At 33.4% G+C, this 16,949-nt stretch overlaps 2 protein-coding genes across 2 annotated transcripts; one reads left to right on the top strand and one right to left on the bottom strand.

Moving 5' to 3' along the window:
* Positions 1-205: 205 nt before the first annotated feature.
* Positions 206-7,872, bottom strand: LOTGIDRAFT_160945 (hypothetical protein; the record flags this gene model as incomplete). Its single annotated transcript, XM_009056205.1, has 3 exons — positions 206-243; positions 2,164-2,372; positions 7,817-7,872. 3 exons carry the CDS (start codon positions 7,870-7,872, stop codon positions 206-208), a joined length of 303 nt encoding a protein of 100 aa, XP_009054453.1.
* Positions 7,873-9,470: 1,598 nt separating this feature from the next.
* Positions 9,471-9,818, top strand: LOTGIDRAFT_160944 (hypothetical protein; the record flags this gene model as incomplete). The annotated part of the gene is made up of 1 exon (XM_009056204.1): positions 9,471-9,818. One exon carries the CDS (start codon positions 9,471-9,473, stop codon positions 9,816-9,818), a length of 348 nt encoding a protein of 115 aa, XP_009054452.1.
* Between the last annotated feature and the right edge of the window lie 7,131 nt (positions 9,819-16,949).

Raw genomic sequence — 16,949 nt, 5'->3', positions numbered from 1 at the left:
GACTGCAGTTGTAGATTCTTCTGTTTATACTTACCTGGTTCCAGTTTTGTTTAGCAATATTTCTTTCATTATTTGTTTAGGATTCAGCATTAATTGTTCGAAATTTAGTACTACTTACTATGGGGTGCACTCCTGAATAGGAAGTTATACAGTGGTGTAACTTATTTTCGTGGATATAAGGATTCAACACCGAATTTCGTCAAAGTTATTTTTTTTTATGTCTTAGATGTTTCCTCAGATATTCTACAAAATAATTAAAATTGGTTTATTTCCATTTTCTTTATGAATCATTCACTTCGACCAATATTTCATGAGCAACCAACTCGGCAACGGCGGCAGAATGCGTCACCTATTTTCGTGTACAATGTTTGATCTATGAATAATTTTGAAAAACACGTTGTATAGATACCGAGTGGTATAATTAACTTCTCTTAGTATTTATCTTTAATATCAATTCATTATAACTCGTGACAAAGAACCACGATTTTAAAAAAAAAATAGTGACTGACAAAATAAGATACGTAGCGTGATTTATTGCTAACAGTCACTGAAACACTTTGTGTTCCATAGAAATTTTCTGCTGACACGGAATCCGCTAGTTGATCACGTGACTTCATTCTTTGGACTACATTCTAGCAGACGACACTTGGAATTCCAATTACCGCTTTGGATTATAAGGAAATTCGGCCAATAAAATATGGTGACGTTTGGTAATAACTGAAATCCGCCATTTTGTATTTGTGAAAGTATACATTAATACATTTTGCCCTGCTTGAAACTACTGGATTCATTCTACTAGCTGACATTTTACAAAAAACCCATGTTTATCAAAACAAGCTAATGCGGAGGTCACGCAAGGTCACTCATGTAAATTATTAAACATTTCCGGAAATCCACGAAAAATAGGTTACCATGAAATTAGGTTACTTGACTGTAATATCTTTTGTCAGATTTAAAAATTTTATTTCTTGCAAGCATTTTGTAAGAGTGCACCCCCTTTTTTATGCCAAATTAAAAATGTTTAAAATTTTACTGTGGTTTTTGCTACATAAACTATAGTACAAGATATAATACTGCATTTCATTATGAATAGAACAATGGCATCATTACATCAACAAAATATAAAGTAGGACTGGATAATCTAAACAGTAACTTAGAAGGGAAATAACTCTATTTTGAGTTCTATCTATTCAGACCACAATACTACAACATTTTCCAGTTTAAACAGGAAATGGATTTTAACTTCCGGTTGAATAACTTCCAGTGTTATAGAAAATTATCAACAAAATTTTGCTGATGGGTAGCCATCGTTATTCTACAGCCAATTTTAAAATGGAATCTATTCCGGAAGTGATACTTTGGCCACCATTTTGATTTTCTTGAAAAAATCTATTCAGAGAAAACGGCTTCTCCGATTTAAATGACTTTGGTGTCAAATGAAAGAACATAAAAAATAAATAAGCCTCTAGAAACCCAATTTTTGATTTTCACTTTTGCATTTTTGCAATTTCCGGTTGAAATTTTTGAAAGTTTGAAGGCTCATATTTCGTGAATTTGACCTTTGATGTCCTTGACATTTATTGAGTCAAAAGTCATTTACCTTGGCTATCAATTGATGCTTTCATATTTGAACTCTAACATCTACTTCCGGTTTTATAGCTGTCCAAAAACAGCCAAATTCGCAACTTTAGACTGCTCTAGCTGGTGACCTAATTAACCCAGAGGGTTAATTCTTTCAAATTCTGAATGTGCTCATCGTCCTTGAGGGATATATGACAATAGTTTTTTAATGCAAAATTTTAATTTGTGATTTTTTTTTAAATTTTTTTTTATTTTTCAATATTCTCACTTCTTTGAGATGGGTGTATGTATATCTTATGATCTTTTAGGTTGAAATTCAACACATTTTATGAACAAGGGCAATAACCCATATTAATGTATTATTATATATTTGATTTACCTGATTTTCCATAGGGTTCATCCTTACAGGATTACAAACAATCACACCAAGACAGACAGACAGACAGACAGAGGCAATGACTATAGATGTCCACATTAATTTAACATTTAACTAACTGCCTTCCACCATTTGTAATTTGTTTCTTCCCCCTGATTAGGTCAAAATTTTTCTTGACGAAATGTTGGGTATTAAAGGATGTTTACCTGTTACTTGTTTTAGTCGTGGTTCCAATACTCTAATAAAAGTTCGGTTGGCCTCTTTACGATAACCACTTCTTTTAATCATATGATGGACACGTTCAAATTCATGCCTCTGTCCATTGACAAGACAATACTTATATTCAAATCCCTTTAACATGGCACTGGTTTCAATCATTATACACTTTCCATATTCTGTGAAATCTTTCAAATCCCTGAAAATAAAGAAATGAAAATAAATGTAATTAAGATTATTTCCTAGCTGTTATATTTTATTTCTAGCGATCAAGTGATCCACATGAACACTCAACTTGGTAGACAAGTATCTCTTTGAGATAACTAAGCGGGTGGGGTCAGGCTGTTGGTTGAATTTACCTTTCTACCTTTGTACATGAAGCTATTTGATTAACCCGTCAATCAACAAACCATTGACCCGCTTACTTATCCCATTCATTGGAAAGGCATCATACCAAATTAAGTATATATCCTGAAGAAGACAGTTGGTATTAAGAGTGTTCTCAAGCAACCTAAAGGTAAAAGATATACTTAGAGCCAATGGTAAATTAAATCCCCCCAACAACCAAAATCCAAAGGAATGTATCTGCCAAATTGAGTGTGGAAGTACATATATAGTGGAAACTAAAAGACCCCTTGATATTTGAGCCAAAGACCATTAGACAAGCCTGGTAGTGAATAAACATCTTCTATGGCTGGACACCTACTATGAGAAGAACAAGTGGTTACCTAGCAAGATACGACCACTTTCCTGATACATTTTCAGTATATCAAAGGCAGTCACCTATCTGTGTCAAATCATACCAAAAATCTAATTTGTGCAAGGTATTGTTGATTTAAACAAACACACATTATTTAATAAAATTCTGACATAAACCGTCACCTCTATCGCCAACAAATTTTGATGCGTTTTTACTAAGTCATGGGCAATAACCCAAATTCTGTTGATCGAAAAATTCTCAAATTTAATTTTGACTAAGATCTCATCATTATAAATGATCATACCAAATTTCATCCAAATCAGATGAAAACTGTACTCTCTATTGTGTTCACAAACAAATTTTGATTCGTTTTTCATAAGTCAAGAGCAATAACTCAAAAACCGTTCATCGTAAGATAGCCAATTTTGAAACTTGTCCAAGATCTCATCATTATAAATATTCACACCAAATTTCATTTAAATTGGATGAAAACTGTAGTCTCTATTGTGTTCACAACCAAATTTTGACGCGTTTTTCATAAGTCAAGGGCAATAACTCAAAGATAGCTTGCCAGGCAAGGTAACATACGCCCACTGGCAGCTGTCAGAAATGATTAAACAGTCTTTAGTGACTACAGTTGTTGCACAATATAGCTAATAGAGTGAAACGTCAAGTCAGACACGATATTTCGGTGAAATATTATCCGATCATCGCGAAAATCGATAGGGATCATCTTCATAATGACATACAAAATAAAAATCAAAAGAATCTGTAAACAATTGTAGCCTGTAGATTGAGCATGTGTTGCACAATATAGCTAATAGAGTAAAACGTCAGGTCAGACACAATATTTCGGTGAAAAATTATCCGATCATCATGAAAATCGATATATCATCATGAAAATCAATAGGGATCATCTTCATAATGACATTGACATACAAAATAAAAATCAAAAGAATCTCTAAAGAATTGTAGCCTGTAGAGTGAGCACGAGTTGCACAATATAGCTAATAGAGTAAAACGTCAAGTCAGACACGATATTTCGGTGAAAAATTATCTGATCATCACGAAAATCAATAGGGATCATCTTCATAATGACATTGACACACAAAATAAAAATCAAAAGAATCTGTAAAAAATTGTAGCCTGTAGAGTGAGCACGAGTTGCACAATATAGCTAATAGAGAAAAACGTCAAGTCAGACACGATATTTCGGTGAAAAATTATCCGATCATTCGAAAATCAATAGGGATCATCTTCATAACAACATTGACGGACCGACGGGGTGATTACAATATACGCCCATCTTACGTGTGGGCGTATAAAAATCAAAAGAATCCATAAAGAACTGTAGCCTGTAGAGTGAGCACGAGCCAAATGTGAACGGACGGACCGACGGGGTGATTACAATATACGCCCATCTTACGTGTGGGCGTATAAAAAGCGTTCATTGAAAGATAGCCAAATTTGAACTTGTCCAAGATCTCATGAATATAAATGATCACACCAAATTTCATTCAAATCAGATAAAAACTGTTGTCTCTATTGCGTTCACAAGCCAATTGTGGACAGACGGACGGACAGGGGCGACGACAATATACCTAAATAGAGATGAAGGTCTTTAAATGAAATTTAGAGTAAACATAACATTAGAAAATATGATGTATATGCTACTCCTTTCTTTTATTTTAGCAACATTTCAATTCACATATAAGATTCCTGTAGGAGTAGTAAATCTATGTTTATAGTGTTTTATTTTCTTTAGAGATGAAGGTGTTCCCTTATCTTATGCATATAAAGAACTTATCAACATATAATTATTAATATGCATAACAATGTATTCAATTTAATTTAGTAAATATAATATAATTAAATCACGATTGCATTAACACGGTATCAAGCAATTTGATTGGATAACAGCAGTCACGTGCATTCGGTTTATATCTGTGTAAACAGAATGTAAATATAAGCTCCGCCCCTTAACTGACTACTTTTATCATTGAGTTTGATTGACAAGGACACTATACAGCGTCATTGTCGTTCCTTCCAACGTCAACAGAGCCGAAATGAATGATTACGGTATTTTCCAAATTCCCTTGAATGTGCACACTCCAAATTTCAACAAAATTACAAGTTTTGGACTTATTCGAACTTGTCTTTCAATAATTGAACTTTCTATGTGGCCGCTCCGTCAACTTTCATGCAATAGGCAGTAGACTATAAATAGGTGACCTACTTGTATTTGATTGGCTGTTCTCTAGGACGTCTCTATTGTTAGTATCAGTTCATTAACGTTATGTTAAAATCTTATGTATTTATGCGCCAATTTAGTGCCTTAAATTGCTGCTATTTTAGATAAATATTTGAACATGTATTCGAGTTGATTTAATTATAAGGAATGACCTGAAAATTTTTTCAGTTTATCGATGTATAAACAGAAAAAACCTGTGTACACTTATGTATAAACCGCTATGCGGATTTATACAGTGTAATCAAGATTTGTGCCTTGTATAGTGTTTATGAGCAATTGTGGACGGACAGACGAACGGGTGACTACAATATACGCCCCCCATTTCATGTGGGCGTATAAAAATTCTATTGATTATTATTTGAACTCCCGAAACCATCTCATAAACATAACAACATTATCATGAAAGGCAATGAATGAAAACAAAATGGCGGATCCTCAACATAAATTTACGGTATTTTCGAGGGGAAAAATACTCAAAATATATTTTACTGTATAAAGTGCTCACCCCTCCTAAAAGGGGCCAATTTTGGGAAAAATAACTGTTGTGTTATAAGGAATGACCTGAAAAATTTTTCAGTTTATCGATGTATAAACAGAAAAAACCTGTGTACACTTATGTATAATAAAGGGGCCAATTTTGGGCGTACGGTATATTTAATCTGTAATTAATTTACTTTTGTCAAATTTTTCTTATCAAACCAGCTATTGTATGTCATTTTAAAGGGTGATGAAAAAGGTTTCAGTAAAACATTTGAATGCCAAAAAACACCTTTCAAAAAAGATCGGTCGTTTCCATGACTACTATCGTCAATTTCAACCTTGACTAGTCGGATGAAAATAATAATCGATTAATCGAAATAATCAGAGAGGCATAATCGATTATGTAATCGATTAATAAACAAAACGCGCCCCATCTAATGAACATGTACTTGTTTTAAGGCTTTATAAATTAATTTCATAGTTGTTTTGTTAATTATGATAGGTTTGATGCAGATAATTACACTCAACACTCTGAGAAATCAAGTTACTTTTTATTTGCATACCAGTTTTTTGCTGTATAAATTACATAGCAGTTTAAAATTGTGTGGAGTATTAGCACTTTTTAACAATGTAGAAGTCTTGCTATTAATCAAATATATTTAATAAAAGTTATACAGTAGTGTTAAAAAAATAACTTTGATTCTTGAATTGTAATTTTAATACTGGTACAAAATATAAATACAACAGTTGTAGCCTTTCTTTAACCTCAAATGTATTCTTATCTCCATATGATGTGTGTCCCTTTGACACTAGAGTACATCTGAAACATTTGGCGCTGTAAATAACGCACATTTTTTCTGGACGAAAAAAAAACCAACAAGTTGGCAAAACGCAGACACCATAATATTGAGCGGCAATGTCGCTGTTTCCCTACAACAGTGACTCTACCTCATTTAGGCTTACATGACCTATCCACTTTTTATAATATTTCTTCAATAATGGCTTTTCTTATATTCCTGATATCTCTAACTGTGGGACTTTGCTTTGCTTTTGCTTATCGAAATGTCAATTCTTTTTTTTTTGCAGGGCGTTCTGCTTTGTTTTGGTAACGATAATTTTTTTTTTCGTCAGCTAGGGAGCTTATTTCTCGGAACCAGAAATAGGTACAACAAAACGGAGTTCATGACGTTTTCTAACTCGTGGCTATTCACGTATTAAATGTAAAACGAAAATGTTCTGCGCAACCGGAAGTGAGATAGCAAAAAACCGGAAATGGACTGTAGAGGGCGTATTTATCGTTCGATTTTTCTCGGGTTTCCTTTATTATAATTCTTAGTACAAAGGACATATGATAGCAGTTGAAAATATTCGATTTTCCATAGTCTGCATAGTCAAAAAATGTTAATCACTTCCGGTTTCGATATTAGTACTTCCGGTGGTATCACTTCCGGTGAAATTGAGTTATGTCGGAAATGACATATGCATAAGCTTAGTATCACTAATACATACCTAGCTCATACAGTATTTAAACAATTTAATCAATCTTAGCTATGCTCTTAAAGCATTTTTTCATATTACCAAAAAATTTTAATTATTTTTTTGTTTTTTGTTAGCTTTTAAAACTCCTGTTTTCTCTTTGATGTCATATTAATGTTATTATTATGCATGATTTTGACATAACTTATCCTACTTGAATGCATATGTTAAACTTTATTCCTCATATAAATTTGCAATGTCATGATAATTTTGTATGAGAATTGAAATTATGTTATGTTTGTAAGTTGTTGTATATATTGTTATCAAGCCTTTCAAGATTTGTATATCATTTAAATCCAAATATACTTTTATATTCACGTTTTCCGAAATTTGTCAAATCAGATTTTTATTACCTAAATATGAACCATGTCTTTGTTCGATTATATCTATATATCTATTTTTATAATGCTATTTATCACATGAATATGTGAGTTGTTACACTATGATTTGTATGAGAATTGAATTGCTTGAGGTATGTTGCACAGATAATCAAGCCATCCGAAATAATTTTTCATCTATGCAAATACACTTTTGTATTTCACGATTTGTATTGTGAAAAAATTTATATACATATAATGATTACTTAACAACATATGGAACCTATATATTATATCCGTCAAGTTTGGTATGAACAGTTAAAGATCACTGGAGGTTTCATACTAGAGAGAAAGCTTACCAATGTGATGTTTGAAAGAAGACTTTTTTCTGTGTAACTAATCTAGATAGACACATGCGAATAGATACTGGAGAAAACCAATACTAATGCTAGTTTTATAAAATGTGTTTTATTGAGGCAAGTCATCTTAAAGATCATATGAGAATACATACTGGAGATAAACCACACTAATGTGATGTTTGTAAAAAACAAATAGTGAACACATACTGGAGAAAAACTCTATCAAAGTGATGTTTGTAAAAAGTGTTTTGAACAGACAAACCATCCTAATGATCACAAGAGAATACATACTGGATAGAGACCTTACCAATGTGATGTTTGTAAAAAGTATTTTAGTTGGAAATCAGTGCTTAATCGTCATGTGAAATATAATTATATTATGTTTTATCCAGCATCTCATTTGAATGAATAAGTCAATGACATCATGCTACGACATTTATACATTTTATGATATAGACACTTAAGATACTGTTGTATATATGTATATATATAAATGTTACAAAATGTTTTTAAAAACCCTATGTTTTTTAAATATTATGTTTATTGTAAACAGTTTCATATATTGATATGTTATATGCAATTACTTGCCATGATGTACACAGTGTCTGAAACCATTTTCTTTAATTATGAAGTATTTACCTTTGATCTTGATTCCAATGAAGCCATACACAAATGACTATTGAATCCTTTAATAGGTAATTAACAAACTGATTAGTACCAAAAAGGATTAAATGGCTTTGTTTTGTATATAATGAGCTGAAATCAAACTTACCCTTACATTATACCTGAAGAAGCTAATATAGCGAAATCCGGATCGTATATTTCGAGGAGCCCCCCCATTTTTTGTTAATTTTTGTAAGATATTTGTTGTAAGTTGTTATATATTTTTTCCACTTTTTTGTCTTCTCAAATAAAAATTTACCGTTTTAGGTACTTTTTACCCTTTAAGTATTTTTTGTGCTTTTTAAGTACTTTCATCATATTTCTTTATTCTTTGAGCTATCATGGACAATCACTTTAGATCTCATTGGCAATATCCCAGGCAAAATTACTTTCCCCAGCATTCGTATCTCTATAATCAACCCAACTTTCGTCATAATCAACCCAACTATCGTCATAATCAACCCAACTATCGGCATAATACTGTCGACAAAACCAGCATCAGAGAGGAAACACTAATCCCAACCGCCAGAACAACTACCGTCGTCCATACAACCCTGATAACCACCAAAGACAGGAGACCAATCCAGCAGTGAAGATATTATTCCAAATCTTACAATGTCTTCCCCATGCTTCTGTCATTTCAAAGCAAGTCAGTGGTTCTCCCACACGTGGTTTTATCTCTAAAATTTCGGATCTCAATCGGTTTGTTAAACCAGCTTTAAAAAATTCTGCTATTTCCTCGGCTATCGAGACAGTAAATAATGTTTGGGCTAAAAACGTGGCGATAGCACTTAAGAATCATTATGATTCACAGCTGGCTGAAAAAATTTCCTTAATCAAAGCACGCAATATTTCGGAATCAAATTTTAAACAATTCACTTTCGAAGTAATAAATTGGGCTAAGAAGTCATATCGCCGACTCCAAAAAGATACCCTTGATCAATTTGATAAAATCATAGACTCTTTTAAAGACATAGGTGTGGTGGAAGACATGGAAGCTGAATCTCAACCAGTTTCTACACCAAACAGACACCAGTTACCACTAATCGCAGATGTAAGACCTACGCCGAAACGCAAAAGAACTCCACCACCTTCTGGCCTTAGTACTTCGCAAGAACCACTATCCATAAGCAAGAAACCTCACACTGATAGACGTACTTTACCATTACCAACTTTTACTGCAACTCCATCCACACCAATGACGACGCCAAGAGCGAGCCCTGAAACACCGAAACCTCAACGTACCAATACTCGCCGCCGCTTAAGTTTAACCACCTCACCCTCATCTCCAGCCTGTAAACCACAACGTCATAATAATGAGAAGGATAAATCCAAATAGTCTATTCCCACACTCACCAAACCAACAGTTATCATTGGATCTTCCAACATCAGCAACATCCCGTTCCTACATCCAGATACCCAAGCCGAATCTTACCCTGGTGCCCGAATTCAGCATATCAATACATTACTCTCCAAGATCTCTCCAACAACCATTCCGAAAAAAGGTGTTATTTCATGTTGGCCTAAATAATAAACAGGAATCAGGAGAATCCATACACAGAAGAATGCTGGAACTCCTCAAACTTGCCAAGTCGAAATTTCCGTCTGCTTCCCTTTACGCCACACAGATTCCTTACTCAAAGGAGCTACAATTAGCTGAACCTCATTTAGTCAATAACCTCCAGAAGTTCAACAGTCTATTATATCATAAACCGTCCCATACTATTCCTCGCTTCAATGGAGTGGTCAGTGTCATTTCAGATAACATCCACTGGATGTCCCCCACAGCAAAAAGTATTTATTTTTCATGGGTCTCCCATTTAAACTGAACGCGGGGGGGAAATGCTCTAAAATTAGGAGAAACTGTGGTTAACCTCAGTTCGCGAAAACTTTCTCCCCTTGAAGAAAGAGTTTTAGATAGAGGTCTAACATTTATTCCGACATCTAAAACTCTTTCCCATGAACCAATTTTATCGTTGGTTGAACAAGTCAATAGGACTTTTAAGTTAAATTTCTTTTTTCGGAATAGACTCGGCAGAGGCAAGCGAATACCGTTCATTGAAAAGTCTGGTTGGACTCCACCAGACAGCGCGATTGACTCAGATATTTTGGCTACTTGCGATAAATTACATGAAGAAATATCTCATTTACCTTTGGTGAATGAAAAACACAACCTCACCAAGTTTGAAAGGAAAGCTTTGAATAGCCTAAAAAGCGATCAGAACATTATAATACGAAAGAGTGACAAAGGCAGTTGCTGTGTCATTCAGAATCGCAAAGACTACATTTTTGAATTAGAGAAACAATTGAACAATGCTAATCATTACCGTGTACTTGATCAACCTATTTTCATGGAAACTGCGCAAAAGATAAACAATATTTTAAAAACTTTAGTAAACAAACAATTTATTTCTGATTCCCAATATGACTATCTTTCAGCGAAACAGGAAGTCCGTCAACGTCACATTTATACTTTACTGAAGATTCACAGAAACTGAATGGTCATTAGCCAATAGGATTCCTAAAGGCAGGCCTATTATCTCAGATTGCGCGAGCGAATCCTACTGTGTTTCTGAATACATTGACCATTTTTTACTTCCTTTAGCATGTAAGCATCCGTCATATCTTAAGGATACCACCGATTTTGTTGAAAAAATTAAAAGGTTGAATGTTCCTCCAAACGCAAGATTTATCTCATTAGATGTTACGAGTATGTATACCAATATTGATAATAAAACCGGTTTAGACGCTGTCCGAAAGGCCTTTCTTCGAAATCCCTGCGTAGATAGACCCGACGAAGAAATATTAGAACTTTTGGAATTATGTCTAACGCGAAATGACCTTGCCTTTAATGAAAAAATTTATCTCCAGACTTCAGGCACCGCGATGGGCAAAAGATTTTCGCCGAGTAATGCAAATATCTTCATGGCTGAGTGGGAACTGGAAATTTCTTCCATTTCCCCTTTTGAACCTTTCTTCTATGGAAGGTTTCTTGACGATATTTTTATTATTTGGACCGAGTCTTTAACAAATTTTTGGCAATATTTTGAAATTTTAAATAATCACCACCCTTCTGTAAAACTAACTGCGAATATTTGTGAACAAAGTATGGATTATGGATACTACGGTATTCAAAGGACCAAGTTTCTCTCAAACAAACAAATTAGACATCAAAGTATTTTTTAAACCAACGGATACTCACAAACTTTTATATAAAAACTCTTTTCACCCAAAACATATTTTTACGGGAATAATCAAATCACAAATTTTACGTTTTTTTAGAATTTGCACTCAAAAAGTAGATTTTGATGCAGCTTGTAGACTAGTTTTCAGTAAATTAAGAGAGAGGGGCTATTCCAAACGATTCTTGCGCAAAATTAAAAATGACACTGTTTTGGACCTTTTGAAAATTAATTAACCCCCTCCTCCAATAAATAACTTTGGCGCAATACCATGTAGAGGTTCTCGGTGTCGCACCTGTGAACATATCCATATGTCTCATTATTTTCAAAATAATAAAAAAAACTGAAAAATATTTGAAATTAAAGAACGTCTCACGTGTACGGATAAAAACATCATTTACCTAATTTCGTGTAAAAAATGTGACAAACAATACGTCGGCGAAACCCAGAATGCGTTGCGAACTCGATTTAGCGGACATCGCTTTGATATAATTCATAGCACAAATAGACCAATTTCTCATCATTTTAATTTACCTGACCATTCCATTGAAGACCTACTTATCATGCCTATTGAATCAATTCCTGACTCTGATCTTATCAAACCAAAAACCAAACGATTACAGAGAGAAAGCTACTGGATGGACAACTCCAAACAGTGGCTCCAAATGGACTTAATATCCAGCATGATAATCAAATGATTCCATTTGTTGCCACCTTTAATCATACAGCTGCCAAAACCTCATCCATCGTCAAACAGTATTACAGTGAATTACAGAACAGATTTCCGAATGTATATACCAAACGACTTGTAATTGCCTATAAGCGCAATAAAAACCTTAGTAATTTTCTGGTCCGTGGTAGACTCGATCCCATTGAATCCAATAATACTTGACCCCCCTCTCTATTTTCTAGCTCATTAAGTATAATATATTCTAATCCTTATATATAGATGTTTATCTTTTCAGAACCTATAACCTCTTTTCTTTTAGAACTGGTAACAAGAAAACTTTGATATTATAGACTTTTGTTTATTTAGATTACTCGTGGTTGTTTTTTTTTTTTTTTTAACTTAATACTAACTATGCTAACTTCACCTTATCTTGTATTGAACATTTATCTCTTTATTTGTGACCTTGGCCAGTGCTTTACATAGAAGTTTTTAGGAACTTCTTCACTCTTAACACAAAGTGTTACAACTAAAGAAATTCGTACCGGAAGTAACATATAGGTCGCCATCTTGGTTTGCCTCAATATGCAAAACTTGCTATTTTGGAGCTATTTATTATCTGATTTGAACAATTTTGGTGTCAAATGATAGGATTAACGTTTATCTAAAACTTGTTGAGGACAGAATTTTGATTTTCAGTTTTGCCTTTTTTGTACGACCGGATATTTTTTTTCAAAGTTTGATGGCGTATATCTCATAACCTTGACCTTTGGTGACCTTCATATTTAATAATATGATGATAATTTATGACCTTGAATATCTGATGACGGTTTGATGATCGTAGCCTAATAGTGATATAGCAATAATTCTTTAGATTTCATAATACTGAGATTCTGAGCTTTCCAGTGATATTCAACATGTCTATGTAACATGCATATTTAAAAATTCTATTCGTTTAACATTGTGGTATCAAATTTAAGTTGGTTAATGAGATGTCAGTATAGATAAAATTACTGAGTTTGACATGTCCGTTAAAGTACCATTTGTCAACTCCAGGCACTTTTGGATATTTGCATTTAGAGATGCAGAAAAGTATTTACATCAATGTAATTGCAATAGACCAACTTCGTATGTACCTGAATGTCGTAACCCGCCCTGCATCAGTACTGTTATTAGAACAGTTCTATTTTTTTGTGTTATCGAAATGTCAATTCTTTTTTTTTTTTTTTGCAGGGCGTTCGGAAGCGATTTTCGAAAATTCGTTCTAATTTTTTTTTTGCCGAAATTATCGAAAAATACTATTTCGGTTATTATTTGGCGGATTGACTTGAAACTTACATGGTGTAGACTGACAGCATAGTGGAATAAAAGCACACATTCAAAAATTTTTGATCACTTCCGGTTTCGATGTTAGTACTTCCGGTGGTATCACTTCCGGTGAAATTGAGTTATCTCAAAAATAACATATGCATTATATTACCAGCCTTAATACAAACTTATTAAATTAAAAAAATTCGCACCGGAAGTAACATTTAGGCCGCCATTTTGGTTTGCCTCATTTTGCAGAAATTGCTATTCAGAGGCCATTTTTCATCTGAGTTGCGTAATTTTTGTGTCATACGATACGTTTAATGTCTATCTACAATCCTTAGGAAGCATAATTTTGATTTTCGGTTTTGCCTTTTTTGTACAACCTGATGTTTTTTTCCAAAGTTTGAAGGCTTATAACTCATGACCTTGATCTTTGATGACCTTTATATTGACCATGGTGATAAAGGCTGTCCTTGACCTTCTCATGACCTTTTGACCTTTGGGGTCAAACAACAAATTCTGATTTTATAGGGGTCTAAATATGGTCAATTTGGCATTTTTGCAGTGCTGTATCTCAAACCCTAATTGATTTAGCGACATACTACTTTCAGATTATTAATGCACTTTATAAATGGATTCAATTTATATGGCATTTGATCGTGTCAAAGTCACATTAAAGGAAATGTTGCAATTTCCTTCAAACTTTGAACGCTTCTACCAAAGGAACTTGGCCTCGGATGACGTTGATATTTACATTAATAATTACTATTGACTTCAGCTTTTATATGATGTTAATTTTTTTTATGTCCGACACGTAGTTTCGGTTTTATGGGTGTCACTGAAAGTTGAGTCTGCATCTTTAAAGTGTCCTAACATTAGATTAACCTGGCTGTCAACCCCAATATAAATCAAAGTTTAAGTAATTTTAAAGACACCCTCCCTTTTATATTTCTTTAAAATGTTTTGTGTCCAGTCAAGGTATATAAATAGGTTCTAGGATGGATTGAACCGTGTTATACAGTAAGTTAAGCTTACGGAAGCACATTAAAGGCATACCCCCACTTAATTTCTCAACTTTCTTATTTACTATCCGATTTTCATCAAACTTGGTATGTATGTGTATAATCAAATTCTAAATTTAATGGAATTATCGAATTTGCGTAGTGCGCATCGAATTGCCAACTTTCTTATTTACTATCCGATTTTCATCAAACTTGGTATGTATGTGTATAATCAAATTCTAAATTTGATGGAATTATCGAATTTGAGTAGTGCGCATGGGCATTACCAACTTTCTTATTTCTTATCCGATTTTCACCAAACTTGGTATGTATGTGTATAATCAAATTTTAAATTTGATGGAATTATCAAATTTGAGTAGTGCGCATGCGCATTGCCAACTTTTTTATTTCTTTTCCGATTTTCATAAAACTTGGTATGTGAATAATCCAATTCTAAATTTGATGGAAATATTGAATTTTTGTTGTGCGCATGCGCATTACCAACTTTCTTATTTCTTAATCGAATTTCACCAAACTTGGTATGTATGTGTATAATCCAATTCTAAATTTGATGGAAATATTGAATTTTTGTTGTGCGCATGCGCATTACCAACTTTCTTATTTCTTAATCGAATTTCACCAAACTTGGTATGTATGTGTATAATCCAATTCTATATTTGATGGAAATTTATAATTTTTGTTGTGCGCGTGCGCATTACCGACTTTCTTATTTGTTATCCGAATTTCACCAAACTTGGTATGTATTTGTATAATTCAATTCTAAATTTGATGGAAATATTGAATTTTTGTTGAGCGCAGACGCATTACCAACTTTCTTATTTCTTATCCGGATTTCATCAAACTTAGTCTTTATTAATTGACAAATATTCTTTTATTCCTAGTAAATATACTTTAAACTCCAGGCACTTTTGGATATTTGCATTTAGAGATGCAGAAAAGTATTTACATAAAGTAATTGTAATAGACCATCTTCGTATGTACCTGAATGTTGTAATCCACCCTGCATCAGTACTGTTATTAGAACAGTTCTACTTTTTGTGGGACTTTGCTACGGCAAAGTCCCAGTTTGTTATCGAAATGTCAATTCTTTTTTTTTTTTTTTTTTCTGAAATGATTCGATTTTTATTCGGACATAATGGCTCATCCGATTTAAATGATTTTGGTGTCAAATGAAAGAAGATAAAAAAAAAACATGACATTAGGAAGCCGTTTTTCGATTCTCAATTTTGCTTTTTTGCAAATCCGGTTGAATTTTTTCAAAGTTTGAAGGGTCATATCTCTTGATCTTGAACTTTGATGACCTTGACCTTTATAAGGTCAAAGGTCATTGACCTTAGCTATCAGTTAATACTTTGACATTTGACCTCCGACATGTACTTCCGGTTTTATAGCTTTCCGAAAACAGCCAAATTGGCAACTTTGGACTGCTCTAGCACGTGACCTAATTAACCTAGAGGGTTAATTTTTTGGATTCTTAATGTGCTTTTCATGCTCTTTCAAGTGAATTATAACAATCGTTTTTTAAAGCAAAATTGAAATTCGGGAATTTTTCAAATTTGAGTTTTTTTTACAATATTTCTGTTTCTTTGAGCTTGGTGTGTATATATCTTATGACCTATTTTATGTAGAACTTTGAAACTTGGAACACAACAAGACAATTTGAATATGAATTAACCTATGACAAAAAAGTTGAGGTGGGCGTGGCACATCCGGGTGGAATTACTAATTGTTTACATTTTGGGAAAGGGGCATAACTCGCATAGGATACATTTGTTCAAAAAGGAACTTTGCACACAATTACCTCATTATTTTGGCCAGTTTGTGTTAATAGGTCAATTGTTTCAGCTTTATAGTTCCAAAAAAGGAACGGGTTTTGAAATTTCCATATTTTCAATTTTCTATTTTGGCCTTTATTGACTCTTGTTGACCTATATCTTTTGACCTGTATGATGTAGAAGCTTTAAATTTGGGATACTACATAACATTCAGAATATCAATTAACCTATGCAAAAGAAATTGAGGTGGGCGTAGCACACCCGGGTTAAATTACTCATTATTGACAATTTTGACAAGGGACTTAACTCGCAACGTATACATTTGTTCAAAATGGAACTTTGCATACAATTACTTCATCCGTTGAGCCACGTTGTCTTAGAAGTTCGATTGTTTCAGCTTTATAGTTCAAAAAAAGGAACAGGTTTTGAAAATTCAAAATTTTCAATTTTTGACCTTGACCTTTTTTGACCCTGATTTTTGTAGGATCAAAGGTCATTCAAATTGGTTATCTA

This window comes from Lottia gigantea, assembly GCF_000327385.1.
Source record: "Lottia gigantea unplaced genomic scaffold LOTGIsca_27, whole genome shotgun sequence".
Classification (NCBI taxonomy): Eukaryota; Metazoa; Mollusca; class Gastropoda; family Lottiidae; genus Lottia; species Lottia gigantea.
This window is presented reverse-complemented; position numbering and strand designations above follow the sequence as displayed.